The sequence below is a fragment of the Populus euphratica genome, unplaced genomic scaffold, assembly GCF_000495115.2.
Source record: "Populus euphratica unplaced genomic scaffold, PopEup_1.0 scaffold58.1, whole genome shotgun sequence".
Lineage (NCBI taxonomy): Eukaryota > Viridiplantae > Streptophyta > Magnoliopsida > Malpighiales > Salicaceae > Populus > Populus euphratica.
The window spans coordinates 920931-943360 of record NW_011499864.1 but is presented as its reverse complement, the minus strand read 5'-3'; the positions used below and the strand labels follow the sequence as shown (position 1 = coordinate 943360).

General features: G+C 32.6%; 2 protein-coding genes across 4 annotated transcripts in view; one reads left to right on the top strand and one right to left on the bottom strand.

The window, feature by feature from the left end:
- The window catches only part of LOC105125704 (receptor-like protein kinase-related family protein), a 21945-nt gene extending 8761 nt beyond the window's left edge, over positions 1 to 13184 (top strand). The window contains 2 exon segments of the mRNA XM_011026269.1: positions 12535 to 12993; positions 12995 to 13184. Coding sequence (XP_011024571.1) covers positions 12535 to 12993; positions 12995 to 13166 — 631 coding nt within the window. The 3' untranslated portion in view covers positions 13167 to 13184.
- Positions 13185 to 13248: 64 nt separating this feature from the next.
- On the bottom strand, positions 13249 to 16771 carry LOC105125706 (asparagine--tRNA ligase, cytoplasmic 2-like). Of its 3 annotated transcripts, none has more exons than XM_011026272.1 (9): positions 16461 to 16771; positions 15933 to 16418; positions 15524 to 15760; positions 14611 to 15180; positions 14295 to 14471; positions 14142 to 14203; positions 13896 to 14025; positions 13737 to 13795; positions 13249 to 13577 (listed from the first exon to the last, which is right to left on the bottom strand). In XM_011026272.1, exons 1-9 carry the CDS (start codon positions 16614 to 16616, stop codon positions 13394 to 13396), a joined length of 2061 nt encoding a protein of 686 aa, XP_011024574.1. In that variant the 5' UTR covers positions 16617 to 16771; the 3' UTR covers positions 13249 to 13393. The 3 variants fall into 3 exon arrangements, with proteins under 3 accessions (XP_011024574.1, XP_011024573.1, XP_011024572.1); XM_011026271.1 differs by having other exon boundaries at positions 15933 to 16478; positions 16521 to 16771; XM_011026270.1 differs by having other exon boundaries at positions 15933 to 16771.
- Positions 16772 to 22430: the final 5659 nt, after the last annotated feature.

Sequence of the window (22430 nt, the reverse complement as noted above, 5' to 3'; positions counted from 1 at the left end):
TTATTTTGATGTGATGATATAAAAAATAAATTTTAAAAAATAAAATAATATTATCTCAATATTTTTTTAAAAAAATATTTTAAAAAATAAATGTTACATAATAATATAATAACTAGCATATTAACCCGCACTTTGCAGCGGGTCAATAATAATTTTTTTTAAATGTAAAAATATTTAAGTTAAGTTAAAAGCATGAAATGTATTTACATCATTACCACCATTACCATCTTTAAATAAAGTATTTTTAATAATGATATTATGAATAACACATAGCAAAGCAATGCCTAATACACTGATAGTTAATTTTTTTTCTTTAAAAAAATTTCTAATTTTTTCTCGTCTTTATTTTTTTTTTATGTCTCTTATTGAATTTTGTTTTCATACTACAAAGAGGAAAGAAATTGATGTGATTTTTTTTTTATATTGTATAGAATTTGGATGATGATAGTTTTTATTCATATGATCAGGTTAGTTGAATTTCCTTATTAACACTTATTTGTTTTTGTGTTTCAAAAACTCTTTTTAAAAAAATTAATTTTTTTTAATTTTGTATTTACTTTAAATTAATTTTTTGATATTTTTATAGTATTTTAAAAAAATATATTGAAACTGGGTATGACTGCGTAGCCAAATCGAAAGAGCTAGACCTAAGGATTGCATGCGGCTTCATAGCCATATCCAAGGAGATTGTATAAAGGTTATTATACTAGAAAAACGTGTCTCCACCCATGATAAAATAAAATTTTTATAGCCACATAATTTTGATATAATCAACATACTTTATTTTATTTTTTTATGAATTAATTATTTTATTTTTATTAAAGGTTATATATATATATATATTCTTGTGATTTGTATCCAGCTAGACCTAATCTCATTGGGTTTGGATGTTGGGTCTTGCTGCCCAATAAGACCCAACCAAGAAGGACCCAAGAGCGCTGGGTCCTACCATGCTTACGGCAGGACCCAAGACCCCAAGTTACCTTTGGGTCTCGTTGCCCAACCAGACCCAACAATCTTGGATCTGGCTAGGCAGCTGGACCTAAAAATCTTCGATGTGGCATTAGATATGGTTGAGCATGCCCTAATGGTCCTTTTTCAATCTCTCTAAACTTTGAAAAGAAACTCATTAACTTTTATGGATCCAAATTTTCTCCCACATTACTCAAATAACTCTTCCTTTATGTATACTAGGGTTGAACATTTCTGGTTCGATCTGATTTTGAACCAAAATAAATAACTAAACCATTTTTTTTTAATTTTTTAAATCGAACCAAAAACCCATTCAAACAAATTAATTTTGGTTCGGTTCAGTTTGGTTTTTTCCCTTCCAAACCGGTTCAAACCCAATGGTCCTCTTTACTTCTCCTGCAGCCTCGTACAACATATCCCAAGTTGCTGGAGGTGAGACCCATTTGAACTTCCATGGCTAAACCTTGTCTACAATCGCACCTGTGTCCAACTGCACATAGCGTTGATTGAGGCGATCCAGACAAAACTCAACCCTGCAAATCAGGCAAAAAACCCAAGACTCGAACATTAACCCCAAAAAACATAATCACAATAATAGAGCAGGTTGTCCTTCTTTAAAAAAAAAACATAAAGGAAGCAATACCTTAGTCTTTTTAGTGTCGCAAGGGAGGTCATTTCTCTTAAAATCAACTTTAAGGGTGGAGTGAGCCATTTGACGAGTTAACCTAGCTAAGTAATCTTTTTCGTCATTCTTTGTCTTAGTAGAGCCAACCATAAACTCAATAGGAGAACTAAGATCTGAAGAAAACCTAAAGGAACCAAATCTATAAGGGAGGGGAGGAAAATCAAAGCAAAACAGAGAGTAAAGTAAAAGTAAAGGGAGAGAGATGCATAGAAAAAAGGGGGGCGACAGATGGTTGATACTCTAAGGTTAGAAAAAATTATATTTATACTTGTTTTTTTTTTAAGTGGTGGTTGGTTGAACCGATTTGGTTTGGTTTGGTTCAGACTTTAGAAACCGAAACCGAAACTAAATCGAACCAGAATTTTTGTGTGATTTTTTAATTGATTAATTTAATTTTTTTTTGTTTGGTTTTTTTTTATTTTTTTTTCAGTTTTCTCAGTTTAATTAGTTTATTGGTTATTTTACTCACCCCTAGCGTATACTCTAAAAATAGCCATTGTGTTTGCGCAGCAGCAGCAATTGGCCTAGAGGGTTTAACACCAGCTTAAACACATTCATCAAAGCCTCAGTATTTATATCCTAACCAAGCCTATAAACAAAATTCTTTTGACGAACCGAATCTTTGTCAACCATTGTCGGATTTTATCTTTAAAATTTTGGTGACATTCACTACTTCACGAAGTAAATTAGTTAACCAATCTTTGCCAAATAGCTCAAGTTTGAAGGGTCCTTGTCGCAGCAGGAACCAAAACGAATGGGTCTGCTTCCAACAACACCCAACTTAAATGGGTCTTACTCTTAACTAGACCCAAAGTTATTTTGGGTCCTATTGGGGGCAAGATCAAATGCTATTGGGTTATGCTGAAACAGGACTAAAATAATGATAGGTCAGGATGTAGTCAGACACAAAGTTATCTTGGGTCTTGCTAAAGGCAGAACCCAACTCTAAGGGGTTCGGACTTAAAATAATTGGGTCTTTCTTGAGGTAGGATCTAGTATTGATGAATCTTGCCAGGGAAAAAAAAATTAAATAAGAGAGAAGGCAATAAATCTAAAAAGGATAATAAATAAAATCAGTAATATATGGACCCAACGCTATTAGAAAAGAAGAAAGATGCTTACAAGACTATCAAGATATGTAGGGAAATTTGATGAACTTTTATGAGTGTAGGTCATAGGAGGTAGTCCATCTAAACTATATACCTCCTTCCCTTACGTTGTTGAAAGACATTCTTCACATCTCTTGGTGGTTTTATAGATTGAACTCTTTTCTACGTGCCCTACACATTTTACTAATTGGCTCGAGAGCTACACCAAAATTAAATAACAGAAAAGGAAAAAAATCTAAAGAAAAAATATAAATAAAAGTGGACACATCTAGACCAATGCTATTGGGTTCTGCTAGCAGAGGACCCAAAGCTATTGGAACCTTTTGGAAGCAATTTAGATCTAGTTCCAAGTCATACCCAACAACTCTTGATAGAGAACACATAAAAGGCAACGTCCCCAGATGCAATTCTTGACAAAAAAACACATCAAAAGCAACACCCTTCAAGGTGCTATAGTGTCATCCATAGTACAAATAGTCTATGACTATAGTGTCATTCATAGTGTAATGAATCTGTATCCATAATAAATCTATAATGTTTTTCTCATACATTTTAATACATAGCAACTATGCAAGTTCACAGTTAATTGTTTCTTGGTCCACAATGCAGACATGTACAATAAATTCATAATGAACCATCTCTTAGTCTGGAATGAATTCATGCATAATAGAAATCCCACGTGTTTTAGAGTTTAGTTAATTAGTAGAACTTCTCTGATGCTTATGTTTTATTAGTTTTATCAATGTAAATTAACTATTATTATTGTGATAATTAATTTACTTATATTTATATAATATTATAGAGCCTTGTCTAATATTAAAGTTATCAATAATGTAAGGATTGTAATATTAAATAAAAAAATAATATTATAGCAATAAAAAAACATTTAAAGTGTCTGATGAAATAGTTTTAATTAAATTCACCCAAATTAAATAACACTTAAATAAAAAATTGATTATTTTCATTAGTTTTTGGTATTATACATTAAAAATAATAATTATATAGTGTAGACATTTCAAAAGGCATTAAAAACAATTTATAAACCATTTTTTTTAACGTGGGAGTTCAGGCTTGCTTCCATGCATCTCGATTAACTTTATGAGCCTTGAAGTTTACGACTATATAAACTTTGAATAATTCTGAAGGAATTCGAATTTGTAATTATTGAAAAACAAACCCAAGATCAGACTAATTAAACTATTATATATATATATGACCAGATTCGTGTATTTAAATTTGATGGACTCCTTAAATTTTCTTTTCTTCTTTTCCTTTTTCTTTTGAGAGTATAACTTAAAAGTCATTTAACACTTGGTTTGTGACCTTTTTGGTGCTGTGGTTCAGATTCATAAACAAATCTTCGAGGGCTTCATTATTTTTTAAGAGGATTGCAAGAGAGGGAGGAGAGTTAAACAATGCTCTTAGGGACCCCGTGAAGTCGTACTATCTCCTTAAAGAACAAATCAGTAATGTTAGTTGCATCATCAGTTTTATGACATGGAATGAAATGTGTCATCTTTGAAAACCTATTAACAACTACAAAGATGGAATCCCTGCCCCGTTTTGACCTAGGTAAACCCAAGACAAAGTCCATCGAAATGTCTACCCAAGGTTCTTTCGGTACAGGCAAAGGGGTATACAAGCCATGCGGTTGAGTCCTAAACTTTGCTTTCCTACAAGTTATGCATTTATCACATATGTGTTGCATATCTCTTTTTATTTTAGGCCAATAAAAATGCTCATGCAACACATCCAAAGTCTTAACAACACCAAAATGCCCCATCAACCCGCCTCCATGTGCTTCACGTACAAGCAATTCACGCATAGAACTTAATGGAACACATAAACGACTCTCTTTAAACAAATATCCATCAAGTCTATAAAACTTTCCAAAAGCCGAAGTTTCGCAAGCATTGTAAACATTAGCAAAATCACTATCATCCTTGTACAATTCTTTTATGTGTTCAAATCCTAGAAATCTAGCATCCAAAGTAGATAAAAGAACATACCTGCGTGAAAATGCATCAGCCACAATGTTTTCTTTCCCTTGCTTATACTTGATCACATACGGAAATGTTTCAATAAATTCAACCCATTTGACATGTCTCCTACTCAATCCCTTTCAAGTGTTTCAATGATTCATGATCAGAATGTATGACAAACTCCTTGGGCCACAGGTAATGTTGCCACGTCTCTAAAGTTCTTACCAAGGCATAGAGTTCCTTATTATATGTAGGGTAATTCAAGGCTGCCCCATTAAGTTTTTCGCTGAAATATGCAATGGGCCTCCTATCCTGTATTAACACATCTCCTATACCAATACCTGATGCATCACATTCTACTTCAAAAGCTCTTGTAAAGTCTGGCAAAGCTAAAACAAGTGCCGAACAAAGCTTATCCTTCAACAATTTAAAAGCCTTATCTTGTGCATAATTTCATTTGAATCCAACAAACTTTTTCACAATTTCAGTTAAAGGTGCAGCAATAGTACTAAAATCCTTCACAAACATTCTATAAAAACTAGCAAGTCCATGAAAACTCCTTACCTCACTTACCAATTTTGGTGTAGGCCAATCTCGGATGGCTTTAACTTTCTCCTCATCCATCTCGATACCCTGTGCAGTAACGACATAGCCAAGAAACATAATTTTTTCAATGCAAAAGGTACACTTCTTAAGATTAGCATATAATCGCTCACTACGCAACACACTAAGTACATTACGCAAATGATCAAGATGCTCATTTAAGTTCTTGCTATAGGTCAAAATGTCATCAAAATATACAACAACAAACTTACCTATAAATGCACGCAAGACATGATTCATTAAACGCATAAACGTGCTAGGCGCATTTGTAAGTCCAAACAGCATGACTAACCATTTATATAAACCATGCTTAGTCTTAAATGCAGTTTTCCACTCATCACCCTCTTTCATCCTAATTTGATGGTACCCACTTTTTAAGTCAATCTTAGAGAAAATACATGATCCATGTAACTCATCTAGCATGTCATCAAGCCTAGGAATAGGATGTCGATACTTTACCGTTATGTTATTGACAGCATGACAATCAACACACATCCCATGTTCCATCCTTTTTAGGCACAAGTAGCACTGACACAGCACAAGAACTCATACTCTCACGAATGTACCCCTTCATCATCAACTCATCTACTTGTCTTTGAAGCTCCTTCGTCTCCTCGGGGTTGCTTCTATAGGCTAGACAGTTAGGAATTGAAGCTCCGGGTACAAGATCAATTTGATGTTCAATCCCCCTTAATGGTGGTAATCCATTAGGGATGTCTTCAGGGAATACATCATCAAACTCCTGCATCAAAGAAACAGCCACACTAGAAATAGCAGAATCAAGATCATTAGTGTTAAAATAAGCCTCCTTATACACAAGTAAGATCATTGGCTTATTAGTAAAAAATACAGATCTGATTTGAGATCCTTTTGCATAAAAATTAGGTTGTTTCTTTATTTTTTCCACACTATTATCATCACACAAGCTTATTTTCTTCACTCCTCGGTTTTACCTCCACTCTCAACCAGTTTAATTAATGATTTAGGTTTAGCTGAATCTGATGGTTTTCTCTCACCATTGTCCTCACGTGAATTTTCACTCTTCCCATCCTCACATTCCTTTTTTTAATTTGATTTGATCATCATACACTTGTTTCAGAGAAAGAGGTACAAGAGTGATGGTTTTACCATCCTTTATAATAGTGAACCTATTTCTAAACCCATCATGAATCGCTTTCCGATCAAACTGCCATGGACGCCCCAAAAGTAAGTGACTAACATGCATCGGGACGACATCACATAAAATCTCATCAGAATACTTCCCAATAGCAAACGCAATTAAAACCTGCTTAGTAACCCTCACTTCACCATATTTATTCAACCATTGCAATCTATAAGGCCTAGGATGCTTAATACAACTCAGATTCAATTTCTTCACAAGTGTATCACTAGCAACATTAGCACAACTACCTCCATCAATTATCATGCTACATACCTTGTTTTGGATGTGACATCGAGTGTGAAATATATTTTCCCGTTGCTGATCTACATCATCTTCTTTGATTTGTATGTTCAGCGCACATCTTATAACTAAAGCCTCCCCCTCAACAGGATATGCAATCTCCTCATCGCTACAATCCACCAAAGGTGGCATCTCTTCACTTTCAGATTTGTCACTTTCAGATTCAACATCCCCATTGTCTCTTATAAGCATAACTCTTCGGTTTGGATACTGAGATGCAATGTGCCACTTCCCTAAACATTTAAAGCATTTAATATCTCTATCACGAGTAGGTTGAGATTTAGATTTACCTTTCCCATCCGTATAAGTATCGTTTTTGGCCTTAGGTGGTTCAGCCTTTGCATAAGGCTTTGGTTAGACAACCCCCTCTCTTTTCAAATTCAGCCTCCATGTTAAGGAAGATGAAGCTGAATTGGTCTGAAAACATGTACTGCCCCTTCTCTTTATTTGCCTCTCTACCTTCGTTGCCATATGGACCATGTCTTCCAATTCCACACAGTGTTGTAATTCTACAACATTTGCAATGTCCCTATTTAGTCCATTTAGAAACCTAGCCATAGTAGCTTCCCGATCCTCAATCACGTTGGCCCGAATGATGCCAATCTCCATTTCCTTGAAATACTCATCCACGAACCTAGAACCCTGATTCAAACCCTGTAATTTCATATACAAATCTCTATAATAGTGGTTAGGCACAAATCGCCTTCTCATCAACACTTTCATCTCCTCCCAAGACGCTACCGGCCTCTCTCCACTCCATCTTCTACTAGTAACATTCTGATCCCACCAAATCAGTGCATAATCCATGAATTCAATGACTACCAATTTCACTTTCTTCGCCTCTGAATAGTTATGGCAATCAAAAATCTAATCAACCTTTTTTTCCCACTCCAAATATGCCTCGGGATCGTTTTTACCTTGAAAAGAAGGTATTTTCAGTTTGATAGCATCCAAATCACCATCTAAATCAGCATGTCCCCCAACACTACAAAAATTTTCCCTTTGGCCAAATTGGCCCCTAGTTCTATTCCTATAATCCCTTCGGTTTCTAGGTTGCCGAAAACCTTCCCGGTAGTCTATGGCCTCATCATCAAAAACACCATCACCGATATCACCAACGGGCTCCTTAAAATCCTCACAATCAGCCTACCTTGGCCTGTTGGCCTGATTGTGCATCAAAAGTGTCATTAAGTCTCTTATTTTACATATGTATTTATTGTTTTTATTTGGTTGTTTTTATAATAATTGATGTGTTTTTTAGTAATGAAGTTTGTTTTAATGTTTCGATAGGTTTTTGGAGCTTAAATGAATTAATTCACAAAATTCAACGTCGGAATTCAGAACAAAGAATTGAAGAGACATTTAGTTGAAGATTGAAGCAAATCTTGGTTCAAATAAGTGCTCCAAATTTGTCCCAAAAATCAATTCTATTCCAATTCTAGAAAAGAATATCATATGATTTATTTCAAGCCCAAACTTGCCTTATGTTGTGTGCAAACTTCAACCATTAAACACTCAAGGTTTCAATGTCAATCTTAGCCCAAATAATAAGTACATTTGTATACTTATTTGATGCTCAAATTCAGCCCAAAATCAGCCCCAAATTAGCCCTAAATCAACCCCAAATCAACCTTCAAATCAACCCAAACACAATCCATGATCTTACATGTCCACACAACAAATAACAATTGATTTATTTTGGGCAATCCATTGATCCAAGAAGGCAAGCACATGGATGGAAAGCTGGAGGGGATATTTTAACATTATTTTGGGTCAAAAAGAAGAAGGAGACACCTCATAAATGAGGAAGAAAAACGTGCACCAAAGTAGTTGTAAAGCTGTCTTGATTTGATTTTTCAGAACACCTTTCGGTGTTTTGCCCATAACTTTTGACTCAGGTGTCCAAATGAGCTGTTCTTTAATGATCTGGAAAGGTGACAGAATTGCCTATAAATATGTCTCTAATAGACTTCTCCAAAAAAAGCTTCTAAGAGGGTCGAATTGCTGTCCAAAGTTAGAGTCAGATTTGTGTCCGAATTTTTTCTGAAATTGTATTGTGTTCTTCTTTATAGATTTCGGTTCTTTAGTTTGTAAAACTTATTTTTTCAGTTGGATTCAAGTTCTTTCATGTTTATTGAAGTGTTCTTATATATAATCATGGTTGGCTAAACTCTTTCTTGGATCCAAATCAAGGATAATGGTGATTGAGGTGAGTTCTTTAGGATATGAATGAATCTTAATGTTTATCTTCTTATTTTCTTCATGAATGATTTATTATTGCAAAGAAATTTTAGAAATCATTTAGGTAATGTTATAATCTTGAATTTTTATGCACAAACTTTAGTTTTGGTATAGAGATTGCTTGATTCAATGTCTTACTTAATATGAAAGTACTAGTTCATTCTTAAGCAATAATCAATCTTCATCTTTCTAATCTTCATTGTAATATCTTCTGATCTAATATCACCATCGTTGATATTAGGTTGAGTTATCTTATATATGTTGAAGAAATCACCAATACATCACCATTAAAATTGATTTGGACCAAGACTTACTTTTCTTGTCATTTAAAATCTATTTACATTTTTTTTATCTTTGAAAACAAATCCATCAATTATTTTCAACCAAGTTATTGTTAATTTAATTTCTCTTGAGTTTTTTTTTTTTACTTAGCTTAATTTCCAGATCTAGCTCTCTGTGGATATGACCTCGATCTTACCGAGTTAATTGCTACATCGCACACTCGTGCACTTGCGAGTTAAAACAAGCCGATCATAAAAAGCGGTCAAGCATGGCCCTACAGCTATTGTTTGCTTTCGGTTCCACCCTAAGCTTCATATTTTGGGTGCTCGTACTAGCCTCGTTACCACGTTTCTCCACCCTATCAAGTCTTTCACACACATTTCCCATCACAAAATTCATCCTCTCCATCATTTGTGTCATGGCTTGCATTTGAAATGTAAGTTCTCCCTTAGGATGGGGCGGTGTATTTTTTTGATCTGACATGATAGTACCTGCAAAAAGTTGTTAGTGGTAAAAGAAAATTTATCCTCACACCTCTCGTCTCACCTTCTTGCGGTTCTTGCGAAACTGAAACCAACACCAAATAGAACCAACTTGGTAGTGCAATCCAAATATATATATGACTCGAGAAGCAATAAAAAACTAGAAAACAAGCAAAACAAAACTGCAATGATAGTCTCGCGAGTAGCAAACGAGTTTATCCGAAATATCAACGAAACTAAAGACTCGAATAAAAAATAGAAAAAAAAATAAACAACACCCAAATATGATGGATATGATGGAAATAAACTGCAAGAAATGAAATCAACAGAAAACAAGCGAATTTCAAACGTTGATGCAAGACAGACTTGTTTACGACAAGTTAAGTCTGAATCTGGAACCTTAAGTAAATGATGTCCAATTGAGTTAAAATTTCAGATATAGTGCGATATCAACCCAAATAGACAAAATATAAGGTTTGAGAAACTTATGACAAAGTTTGATATACTGACGTAAAAACATTATGAATTAGATCTGAATAGACCCGAATTTGAAACCCAAAGAAAATGATATCCAATTGACCTCAAATTTGATATGTAATGCTATTAGGACCCCACGAATTAGAATATCAACTTTGAACTAATTTCAAGTTGATTTGATCCAATTGTCTGTTGTTTAGTTTTTTGCGGCAGAATCTAATAAACGTCTTTCTGAACAATTGTTTTCTTTTCTTTTCTATTTTCTCTCCTTTTTTTATGCTACTTATATATTTTGAACAATAACAGAATGAAATAATAATTTTTTTCTTTTTATATGCCACAAATTCAAGGAGAAGAAGAAATTGGATACTAAGGAATTTTTACGGAATTAACAAGAAACGAAAATTTCAGGAGGATATAACCTGATTAATGGAGCCAAGCTCTGATACCAAATGATGCGAACCTCGTGATCACATGGTCACGTAACCCACACGCAAAGACGTCAATTCCCGAAAAGCCAAGTAAATCAGGTTTGATAGGAGTGTGACATAAAGATAACTTGTACCTAGGCACCAGCACTATTGAAAACGGAAACCCCCACCCAACGAATATTGATTCGCGAACAAGAAGTATAAGGATGACGCCACAAAGACAGTTTTTCTTTGATAAGTCAATTTTCAGTTCATTAGAGAACTATGGAAGGGAGATTATCTCACCAACACACACACACAAAGTGCGGCAAACAAGTTTTATTAATCTGAAAATTACGTAACCTTTACATGTTTGGGTTATGCCTTTATTTATACTAAATTTGAACTTAAAGAAACCCTAATGGACCTCCCTTAGGTGGACTTATATGAAGCCCACTTACAATTGACCCAAATAAGTAATAATAACCCAAAAACTAAGAAGAAATTTCTAAAAATACTAAAAATCCAAAAATACCATTCTAAATAAGCTAGAATCAGATTTGTCACCCTTAAGAAGTCCTAAACAAAATTGGAAAAATCTGATTTGGAAAATTTGTGTTGCTGCCCCCTTTAATGTCCTTGATTAGCTTGGAGTTTCCTATTTAACTTGGACAAATAAGGAAACAAATTTTCTCCTTTGTTGTTGATTTAATTACTTTCCTTCCTAAGTGAGGAAAAGCATTAAATAGTCTTCCGCTCTTTAGGAATAAGATTTGGCCAACTTCCTTACTTAGTTAGGAGAATAAATTGTTGACTCTTTATCCTTGTAATATTAGAAAAAGACAAGCCTAACAAGGCTGGTATTGGGCCGGACACATCAACCCCTTGTTCCACATGAATTGGGCTCTTCTTGGACCCGAACTAAATGAATTAAAGGCTGTCCTTCATGCTCCTTAAATGTCCCAAGCCCTTCTAGGTCCATTTTGCTCCATATGTTCTGAACAAGCCCATTTAATGCTTCTTTAAACTTCTTAGCTCTAGCTCTTGTGATTGGCCCAATTGGCACCTCTAATGGGTTGTTAGCATGATTACACTTGGTGTTAGGCTGATCCACATCATTAGTATTTTACCTTGATACATGATTGTCTATGTAATTCTCCTAGCTGTATATATATTAAGGTTACAATGATTTCTCATTCGTGTTTTAAAAAAATATCATCTCAATCTACAAATCTTAACCGAGTTTTATATTATTCTTTAACATCATCAGCTAGAACAAGGCACACTTTAGGTATTTGATTGGTGGAATATGACTTAGAATCACAATCACAAGATGGTTGAAGGCATTATTGAGGTCTTATTTCACTGGATTCACCTAATCTGATTGTCAGCAAATGCTAAAACACTGTTTCATTGCTTAACTTGTGGCAAGAAACATCACCTGTTAAGTGCACTCAGCTTGTAACAGCACTATCACTAGATCTGGAATGCAAATTAAGCATTGATAGGATAATTGCAATGAAGCCACCTGAGAATTTAACATGAATAGGCTTAGCAGAAAAAATATCATGTTACCTCCACTTTCAACTACTAACAAAACAAACCAGTTGTTCATAAGTGCTTGCAGTGGGATCCCTTCATAAACTACCACCACCCACAATTCATGATAATATAAGGGGCCCCCAGTAATGGTGATTCAAGCAAATTGCTAGTAAACCATGAATTTATTATCCATCTTTCCCCTCCTATTATTGCTATGCACTTGCAGTGCAGATCGTGCGGGAGAGTTCTGCAATGCAGACAGCGAAATAAATGGCAAATACTGACAGGTTATTGCCTGCGTTGGTTTTCAGGACTGCCTTGACTGGTTTTGCTCCTGTCACATATGGCAAAGGACAAGACAAAGTCTATGGTTTAGCACAATGCAGAGGAGATGTGAGCAGCAAAGACTGCTTCAGCTGTATCCAAGATGCAGCAAAGCAAATCCGTGAAGTTTGTCCAGACCAGGCCGATGCCTGGATTTGGTTCGATTACTGCATTTTATTTTATGACAACATCAATTTCATTGGAAAAGTTGATACAGATTTTAGCATAGTCTACTTTAATGTTGAAGAAGCAACAGAATTTGAAGACTTTCATGATGAGCTAGCAGCTCTGACGGATCAGATAAGAGCTGAAGCTGTTTTTCCTGGGAATAGAGGGCTGGGTAAAGGTGAAAAGAAACTATCTAGATTTGCGAAACTTTATGCTCAGGTTCAGTGCATTAGGGACCTATCTCGGATAGACTGTGCAGTGTCTGGCTATTGCTTTTGGAAATTTCCCTGACTTTTGTGATGACAGAAAGGGATGTCGAATTTTCTATAGCAGCTGTTACGTTCGATATGAGCTCTATCCATTTTTCTTCCCCATTGATTCCAGAAATTCCATGGTTAATACTTCAGTGGTTGTAGCTAATCCCTAGTTTGTGTCGGGAAAATCAGAATCACTCAACATAGGAATTGTCCTGTTTCAACAATTAACTTCCTTTACTCACATAAGAATAATAAGGTCACTAGTACATCTTGCCTCTCTTGTATGCTGTTCTTATGCTTATGCCATTACATATTTCCTTATTTTATTTTCTTGTTCATGAGACAGAATGTATGATATTTAATTCTTGATTCTTGAAACCCATTTCTTGAATTCTGGTTAGTTGTTTGCTTTGCCGCGGCTCCTTGGAAAAGGGATCACATCTCTAACATCAGGGAGGCCAGTAGTGAACAGAACCATAAGATCAAACCCTAAACTGAATCCAGAATGCTCGACTGTTCCATGCCTGCGAAGATCCAAGTACCATTCGTACTGCTCTCGTGGCAAGCGTAATTCTTCAATCCTGCATATAAAAATTGAACATAGAATAGAAACATTGCCCTTGTTTTGGTCTGTAACATGCAACTGTGTTTTGATCATTTGTCAAACTGAATGTACTTCGAGATGAGCTAGCCTTAAAGTTAAATCAAGTATCAGATGAAAGTAGTGCCAAGTTTCTTACGTTTTGTTTAGCATATCAATCCGTTCCTCATTTTGGCTACCTGTGATGATTGTTCCAGCCTGCAAAATATACATCATCCAGTTTATAAGCAGTCCAAAGTAGGATTAGGAAAGCTTCAATTATAAAGAATGCTTCTCTTTGAAGAAATTTTGAGCTTACCTTGGGTACAACCATATCAAATGCAGCAGCTGTTTTCCCATCATCATTCAGTCGTACATAAAAGGGCTTAAGCTCTTTTGGATAATTGTATATGATTACAGGCTTCCTATAGACTTCTTCAGCCAAATAACTGTCATCCATTAACATATATAATAAGTACCAGCATTAGGAAAGAATGCCTCACTTCCCATCTTTCCTGATATTTGGTCATGGATATATGCATATGAAACATCACATTAGGCATACCTTAGATGCTCTGGAGTTAGAGCAATGCCCCATTCTTGGTTTATTTCGAATTTAACTGCAACCTGCTCGCCATTTGTCAGAAGGGATATTTATGAGATAAAATTGTTTTGAGGTTAATATGTTTGCAAAAAATAGATGGGAAATGCAATTTACCTTCTTCAAAGCTTCCATGTAGGAAATCTTTTCAATTGAAGATGATATCATTGATTGAAGACGATAGCTGATAGATCTGTCGATACGTTTAGAAACAAAATTCATGTCTTCTGAACAATTTTTCAAAATCCATTCGCAGAGGAACTTGAAATATTCATCTGCACAGTTCATTGCATCCTGGAAGCCAGCAGAAGTTTATAAAATCAGTTCTGCTTCTGTTCAATCATAATAGACTATAGAAATGATGCTTTCAAATGATTTTCTAAGAACTAGTGTGTCATGAACCTGACAACAGGAGGAAAGATGACTGCCATACCTCTAATTGTGAAAAAGCCATTTGAACCTCAACCATCCACATTTCTGATACACGCTTTGCAGATTCCTTTCTATCCGCTCGAAATCTAGGTCCGAATGAGAAAACATTTCCCAATGCACAAGCATAGCTCTCCAGATGGAGAAGACCAGAAACAGTAAGGAAAGTTTGTTGAGAGAAGAAATCTCCATAAAAGGAATATTTATCAGCCTTCATTGAAGGCCCTGATTTCAGTTTTTCTTTTGCTTCTAATTGTGATGCTAATTGGTTTGTTTTACGCAAATCTTGAATTGCAGAAGCCAGTGCCTCTCTATTGCTTTCACTTCTCTTTAGTTCTTCAACTAGATTACTTTTCTGTATTACAGCAGCCTTGACAACTTCAAGGCTAACACCTCCTGTATCATTCTGTTTGCCATCTTTTCCCAAAACAGTTGTGACCTGAAACTTTTCGCTAAATCCTTCGCCATCTGTTGTTGTGATAATGGGCACCTGCACATAGAGAAACCCCTTGTCGTGGAAGAATTTCTGAGTCGCAAAAGTTAGGGCACTGCTGATTCTCGTAACTGATGCCACCTGCACAATATGAAAACATTTCAACTAATCATTTGAAACGGCTCAACTTTAGGCTATGTCACATTCTTGGTTGGGGCCTTGAATGTATATGATCCAATTGCCATCATTCTAAGCAAATATAAGCATCACCATATGTTTCACCGCCTCTTGCAAGCACTTTTGTGATGGTCAATTCACATATCATTTACAGGTTCTACTTCAAGTAGTTACAAACATTCCAGGAAGTAAGATTAATTTCCAAATGAATACATGCTACTACATATGTAAGTAAAATGTTATAACCAAACATGACATGGCTTCAACACGTGCAAAATAGAAAAGTAGTGATGGATGAAAAGCTTACCGTTGTTGTTCGAGGCCGGAAATGAGAACAGTCTCTCAACGCCTCCAATGGCAATCGTTTCTTTGATAAAGGATACCTGTCTTGTTCCACTTTCCCTATATGAAGTATTTGCTCGACTTCAAGCTCAATGCTATGTTTTGCCTGGATTGATGGCTCCTTTAGTACACCTTCAACTAATATACAAGTTCCGATAGGCAGCACCTGGCTGGGGGGAGCTATAGAGGAGTCCACCACAACCTGAAAATTTTTGAACAACAGTCAAAAGGTGACATAGAAAAGTACCCCTGATCATATCATGATTCATAGGGCAATGAGACAGTAGCTTAAGGCATTTATAGTGAAGGGAAATGAAACCCTCTAATGCTTCGGATTCTGAATCTAGAGGAAAAAGTGAAATTAGCATATATACCTGAAGACTTGCAACAGAAGATCCATCACTAACAAGCAAGTAAGCAACAGAAGGTCGAGGCGGCTCAGGAATTGCTGGTTCCGGCTTCTCACGAACAGGATGACTGCTACCACCCCCTCCAAAAATCTTTGCTATTGATCTAAATATAGGTATTCTAGACTGAAAAATCTCCACACATCTCACATCTCTGTGCCGTGGAGACACATTCGGCCCTTCAGTAGTCTGCTCGGGCACAGCTGGCTCTTTATTCACCTCCTTGGAAGACTTCACCCAGCCACCAACCACAACTCTCTCACCCACAAATTCCTTCCATCTGTCACTTGGCTCTAAAATGCTTTTCAACACCACCCGGTTAGAGTATTTGGATGGTGGATTGGATGAGGTGGTGGTTACAGGTTCTTGGGAAGGCGTATTGGGTTCTTGAGAGGCCGATTTGGACCCCTGGGAGATCATTTTTGGTTCTTGAGAGGTTACTGTGGGTTCTTGGGAGGCCAATTCGGACTCTTGAGAGATCATTTTTGGTTCTTGAGAGGTTACTGTGGGTTCCTGGGAGTCCAATTCGGATACTTGAGAGATCATTTTGGGTTCTTGGGAGGCCAATTCGGACTCCTGAGAGATCATTTTGGGTTCTTGAGAGGTTGTTTTGGGTTCTTGCGAGGTCATTTTGGGTTCTTGAGATGCCATGTTGAGATTCAGAGAGAAAAGAAAGAGAGTAAAGTGATTGAGACAAGAAACAGATAGAGAAGCCAAGAAGATGTTGAAGCTGAATTGAAAAGGGAGTGGATGATGAAGGGGGTGGCATGGTGGTGGTCATAAGAAGAAATAATCAACGACGGATGCTTTTCTTGAGAAGTTAAGGGAGAGGAAGGGAGAGGAGGAAAGGGATTGTTTAAGAGATTTGAGAGTGGTGTAGGCGGCAAGGTTTGGTATTCTTCGACGATGGGTTGGGTATTCTATTCGCGGGATTTCCACTTCCATCCGTTTTTCAAATCTTCATGGCCTTGCTGTTTTAATGGGCTTCCCTTGCCAACTTTCTTCCCTTCTTTAATCTCTCAAAAAGTCCACTTTGATTGTTTTTTTTTTTTGTTTAAAAAACAAATTGATGTATAAAACTTGAATTGATTTACTAATTTTATCCAATATTTAGTTGATTAAAAATTTAATTTAAATTAAAAAAATTAATTAAATTTAACTAAGTTAAAAATATAAATTGATCTGTGACTTGATTAATTGGTATAAAATTTAGTTTTTAATTTATTTATTTTTTAAAATAAATCTAAAAAATGTTATTTTTATCATTTAAAAAAAATTAGATAAACTAAATATGAGTTGAGAAAAATTAATTAACAATTAAGTAAACTTAGAGTAAAATTCTAATTATAACATTTGTGTTTTTTGTTTTCTCTTACATATACTAAGTAATAATTAAGTACATTTAGAGCAATCAAAGTAATTTTTTTTAGTGAAACTTATGTAAAATGTCTAAGAACAAAATTATGGAATAAGAAAATAATTAGACAAATGGATTGTGCAAAAATATTTTATATGCATAAGATTTCTATTTTGGTTATAAAAATAGAGTAGCATTATCTGTTTACCTTTTGTTTCTATATTTATAAAATACCTTAATAGAAATATTGTACTTTATTTTCTATCCCAAAACTCATAATATTTCTTGTTTTTTAATCAAAATTTTATATAAAAAAATATCTATTTAATATAAAATAACCTCACAATAAATTATCATATAAAAAAAAATAAAAGCCAAACCTCTAATTATAATTGAAAATGAAGGCTGGTTAGGTCTAATTTTTTTTTAAAGATTTAATAGTTATGCTATATATATAACAACCAATCCTTTCTCATCATTATGAACTTCCTTGGTCTTAAACTCAGAAAAATATAGTAATTTTTTTAAACATATTAATATCATGTTTTAAATTTTTATATCATTTATAGTCCTATTAAAATTTTAATATTTATCTTTAATATAAATCTTTTTTCAAGTTATCAATTCCCATGTACACATTTATACCATAATATTAACATTGTCTAAATTTTTTGAATCTTAACTGACTTCATCATTTAAGATTAGGGCTCTGTTTATTTGTAGAAAAGTTGTTTTCTTTTGAAAAGTAAATTATTTTTTGATGTTTGGTAGTATTATGAAAAATAAACTAGAAAATATTTTTCAGTATTTGGTTATATTATAGAAAATGAACTAGAAAATAATTTATTAATGCTTTATTTTTCTCAAGTTTATTAAAATAATGAGGAACAAACCTTACAAATTAAAAAGTTGAATAAAAATGAAATTGGAAAAAATATAATTTCATAAATTATCTTAAATAAAAATAAATAATAATCAAAATAATAGAGATCAAATCTAAAAAAAATGAAAGATGAAGAAATTAAAATAATAATAATAATAATTAACATTTCATAAATTATTTCAAATAAAATAAGTGATAATCAAAAGAATAAGGACCAAATTTGATAGATAAAACTTTTTAATAAAAAATAATAGGAAAAAAATAATTATAATTATAAGGACCAGATTTGATATAATCAGCAAATAATATGATATTTTTAATTTTTTCACAACTTCTAGAAAATGTTTTCCACTCAAATTTTCCAGGAACACACTTTTCTTGAAATCAACAAATTTGTTTTTGACTGAAAAGTATTTTTCGTTGATCAATTTTTTTAATGGCAAATAAATACAAGAAAATTTAAAAAATAATTTCTCAAAAAGTAAATTCCGGAAAACAAACATAAAGTTATTTATCTTTCCTAATTCTTCATTTAACAATTTATATACAATCATAATATAAATTGTTTTATAAAAAAGTGAAATAAACAAAATATATGAACATTATTAACTCAATATATACAATATTAATTTAATAAAACTAGAATAGGTTTAAATCTCAAATTACAACCTAGTAAAGGAAGAGTAATTAAATTACAAATATTCCTAGTAATGATTTCATTTATATACAAGTTATACAAAACTTAATCAACGCATTCAAAATGTTATTATCATCACATAACTAAAATAAATATTAAATAAGATTTATTATTCTATTTGAGTGATAATTTTTAAAATAATTTATTTTTATAATAATAGAGTATATTACAACAAATAAATATTTAAGACACATATATGAATGACATAAACAAAAATTAATTTTGTCAATTTTTAGATAAATACATCAATTTATGTTAAATTCTAATTTAAAAACAGTTTGGAAATACAATTAAAATTATATTTTCTAAAATTTTAATTTTTTTTAATAAAAATTATTTTCATTTATATTTTCAGATCATTTTGATATGCTGCTCTCAAAATTAACTTTTAAAAAATAAAAAAATATATTATTTTGATATATTTTTATGAAAAAATACTTTAAACTATTGTTATTATTATAATTCCAATAAATCTCTTGATACTTTTTCTTTAATGGGTACATCAATACATGTATTAAGTATTTTCACGTGCCTCTCTGTTTTTTTTGTAATAGATGAAAAAAATGGAGCTCCGATGGCTTTGGGAACTTCATCTAGATAATTTTTCCATTTTTTTTATTTTGTCTCTATTATTATTATTATTATTATTATTATTATTATTATTATTATTATTATCCCCCGTACAAATATGGTTATTAACCTAAATCCTAAGGTTTTTTTAAATTTTAATTGATTTAAAAGTTTAATTCAAGATAGCATTATTTATTAGGAGAGTCATCGTTAAATGTTAGCTCAATTCAATGATCAAATTAAAAAATATGATTAATACTAGAAAACTAAACATATAATTTTATGCTAAAAAATCCTAATTTTATACACTATTTTATTTACTTAAATTATCATGATTTTTAAACCAATCCATTAATGATTTTAATTCATAATCATTATAAACATTTTCTTATATGTTTTGCTATTTTTAGTGAAACAATAGTATAATTGTAGATGAGACTTATACTGACAATCATCATTTTTTTTAAAATAAAATTATACATTATTTTATTTAAAATTCCACTCTATTATTATTATTGTATAACTATTTTTATCCAAATTTATAAATATTTTTTTTACACAATTATTTTAACCAATTAGGGAATTTACACGATACATCACTGATTTATAATATTTCATGTATCAATTATTTTTTTATTTCATTCAAAATTAAGTTAAATTTATTAAAAAAATTATCCTCCTCTATAATAATTATCCTTATTAATTATTATTTTTCAATGAAAAAATCACAATTTCTAGTACTAATTTATCCATTTTAAACTAGGATTTGCATAAACAATACATGGTAAATGCTTGTAACCCTAATGTTGTAAATTTGTTTTTGAGTGGAAACTTAACTATAAAACCAGCTAGGATGAATTGAAGGTTTTTTTTTTTTTTACTATTAAGTATTAAGCAGTTGTAATATCTTTTTCTTTAAATTGTCATTACTTTTAATTATTGCTTGTTGTGTCTTTCAATATTCAATTAGACTTATATAAGTTCTTGTATAACGTGCAATAAAAATTAAAATAATAAAATTTATTATTTCTATTTCATACTCAAACACAAAAAAAATGCTAAATTGAGGATAACAACGGAGTAAAATTTAAAGTAATCTAAGCAAAATATTCTTTCTTATAAAACTTATATAAATTATTCTTTTAGGCACATAACACAATATTTATGGATTTTTCTTTTAGGCATATAACGCAATATTTATGGATGTTTTACTGTATATCCGTTTCAATAGAGTTAAAATGATTGGTTTTTTTTTTTATAATAGTAATGGCTAGTTTAGTTTCTTTTTAAATAACTCTAGGGTAATTTTACTGTAATTATTGTTTATTATAATTTGTTGCTTTACATTTAACGAAGAAAAGGCATATTTTGAAAAGTGACCTAATTTTTGTGTTTGTAAATAATACTATATCAAATATAAATTAAAAAACTTATCTTTATAGTTTTACACTAGCAAATTGATACACACTTTGCAGCGGGTAAATAATAATTTTTTTAAATATAAAAATATTTAAGTTGAGTTAGAAGCTTGAAGTGTATTTGCACCATTACTATTTTTAAATAAAGTATTTTTAATAATAATATTATGAATAACACGTAGCAAAACAATGTCTAATACATTGACAACTAATTTTTTTCCTTTAAAGATATTTTCAATTTTTTCTCCTTTTTATTTTTTTTCATGTCTCTATTGAATTTTTTTTCATACTACAAAGAGGAAAGAAATTGATGTGATTTTTTTTATATTGTATAGAATTTGGATGATGATAGTTTTTATTTATATGATCAGGTTGGTTGAATTTTCTTATTAACGCTTATTTGTTTTTGTGTTTTAAAAACTCTTTTTAAAAAAAATTATTTTTTTTATTTTTGTATTTACTTTAAATTAATTTTTTTTAATATTTTTATATTACTTTAAAAAAATATATTGAAACTGGGTGTGGCTACGTAGCCAAACCGAAAGAGCTAGATTTAAGAATTGCATGCGGCTTCACAGCCATATCCAATGAGATTGTATAAAGGTTATTATACTAGTAAAAGTGTCTCTACCCATGATAAAATAAAATTTTTGTAACCACATAATTTTGATATAATCAACATACTTTGTTTTTTTTTATGAATTAATTATTTTATTTTTATTAAAGATTTATGTGTGAAACACAATCTACTAATTAATTTTCTCAATGAAAAATTCAAGGAAGAATTATATATATATTTTCGTGATTTGTATTCAACTAGACCTAATTTCATTGGATTTGAATGTTGGGTCCTGCTGCCTAATAGGACCTAACCAAGAAGGACCTAAGAACATTGGGTCCTACCATACTCACGACAGGACCCAAGACCCCAAGTTACCTTTAGGTTTTGTTGGCCAACCAGACCCAACGATCTTCGATCTGGCTAAGCAGCTGGACCTAAAAATCTTCGATGTGGTATTAGGTATGGTTGAGCATGCCCTAATGGTTCTTTTCAATCTCTCCAAACTTTGAAAAGAACTCATTAACTTTTATGGATCCAAATTTTCTCCCACATTACTCAAATAACTCTTCCTTTACGTATACTAGGGTTGAACATTTCTAGTTCGATTTGATTTTGAACCAAAATAAATAACTAAACTAATTTTTTTAATTTTTTAAACCAAACCAGAAACCCATTCAAACCAATTAATTTTGGTTTGGTTCAATTTAGTTTTTTCCCTTCCAAACCGGTTCAAACCCAATGGTCCTCTTTACTTCTCCTGTAGCCTCGTACAACAGATCCCAAGTTGCTGGAGGTGAAGACCCATTCGAACTTCCATGGCTAAACCCTTGTCTACAATCACACCTGTGTCCAACTGCACATAGAGTTAATTGAGGCGATCCAGACAAAACTTAACCCTGCAAATCAGGCAAAAAACCCAAGACTCGAACATTAACCTCAAAAAACATAATCACAATAATAGAGCAGGTTGTCCTTAAA

Excerpts from the sequence above, each read along its gene's own strand:
- LOC105125706 (XM_011026270.1), bottom strand. The coding sequence starts at position 16,616 with ATGGCATCTCAAGAACCCAAAATGACCTCGCAAGAACCCAAAACAACC. Across the intron at positions 14,472-14,610 it reads TGGCTTTTTCACAATTAGAG|GATGCAATGAACTGTGCAGA; the intron begins GTATGGCAGTCA and ends GCTGGCTTCCAG. Across the intron at positions 14,204-14,294 it reads ACATGGAAGCTTTGAAGAAG|GTTGCAGTTAAATTCGAAAT; the intron begins GTAAATTGCATT and ends AATGGCGAGCAG.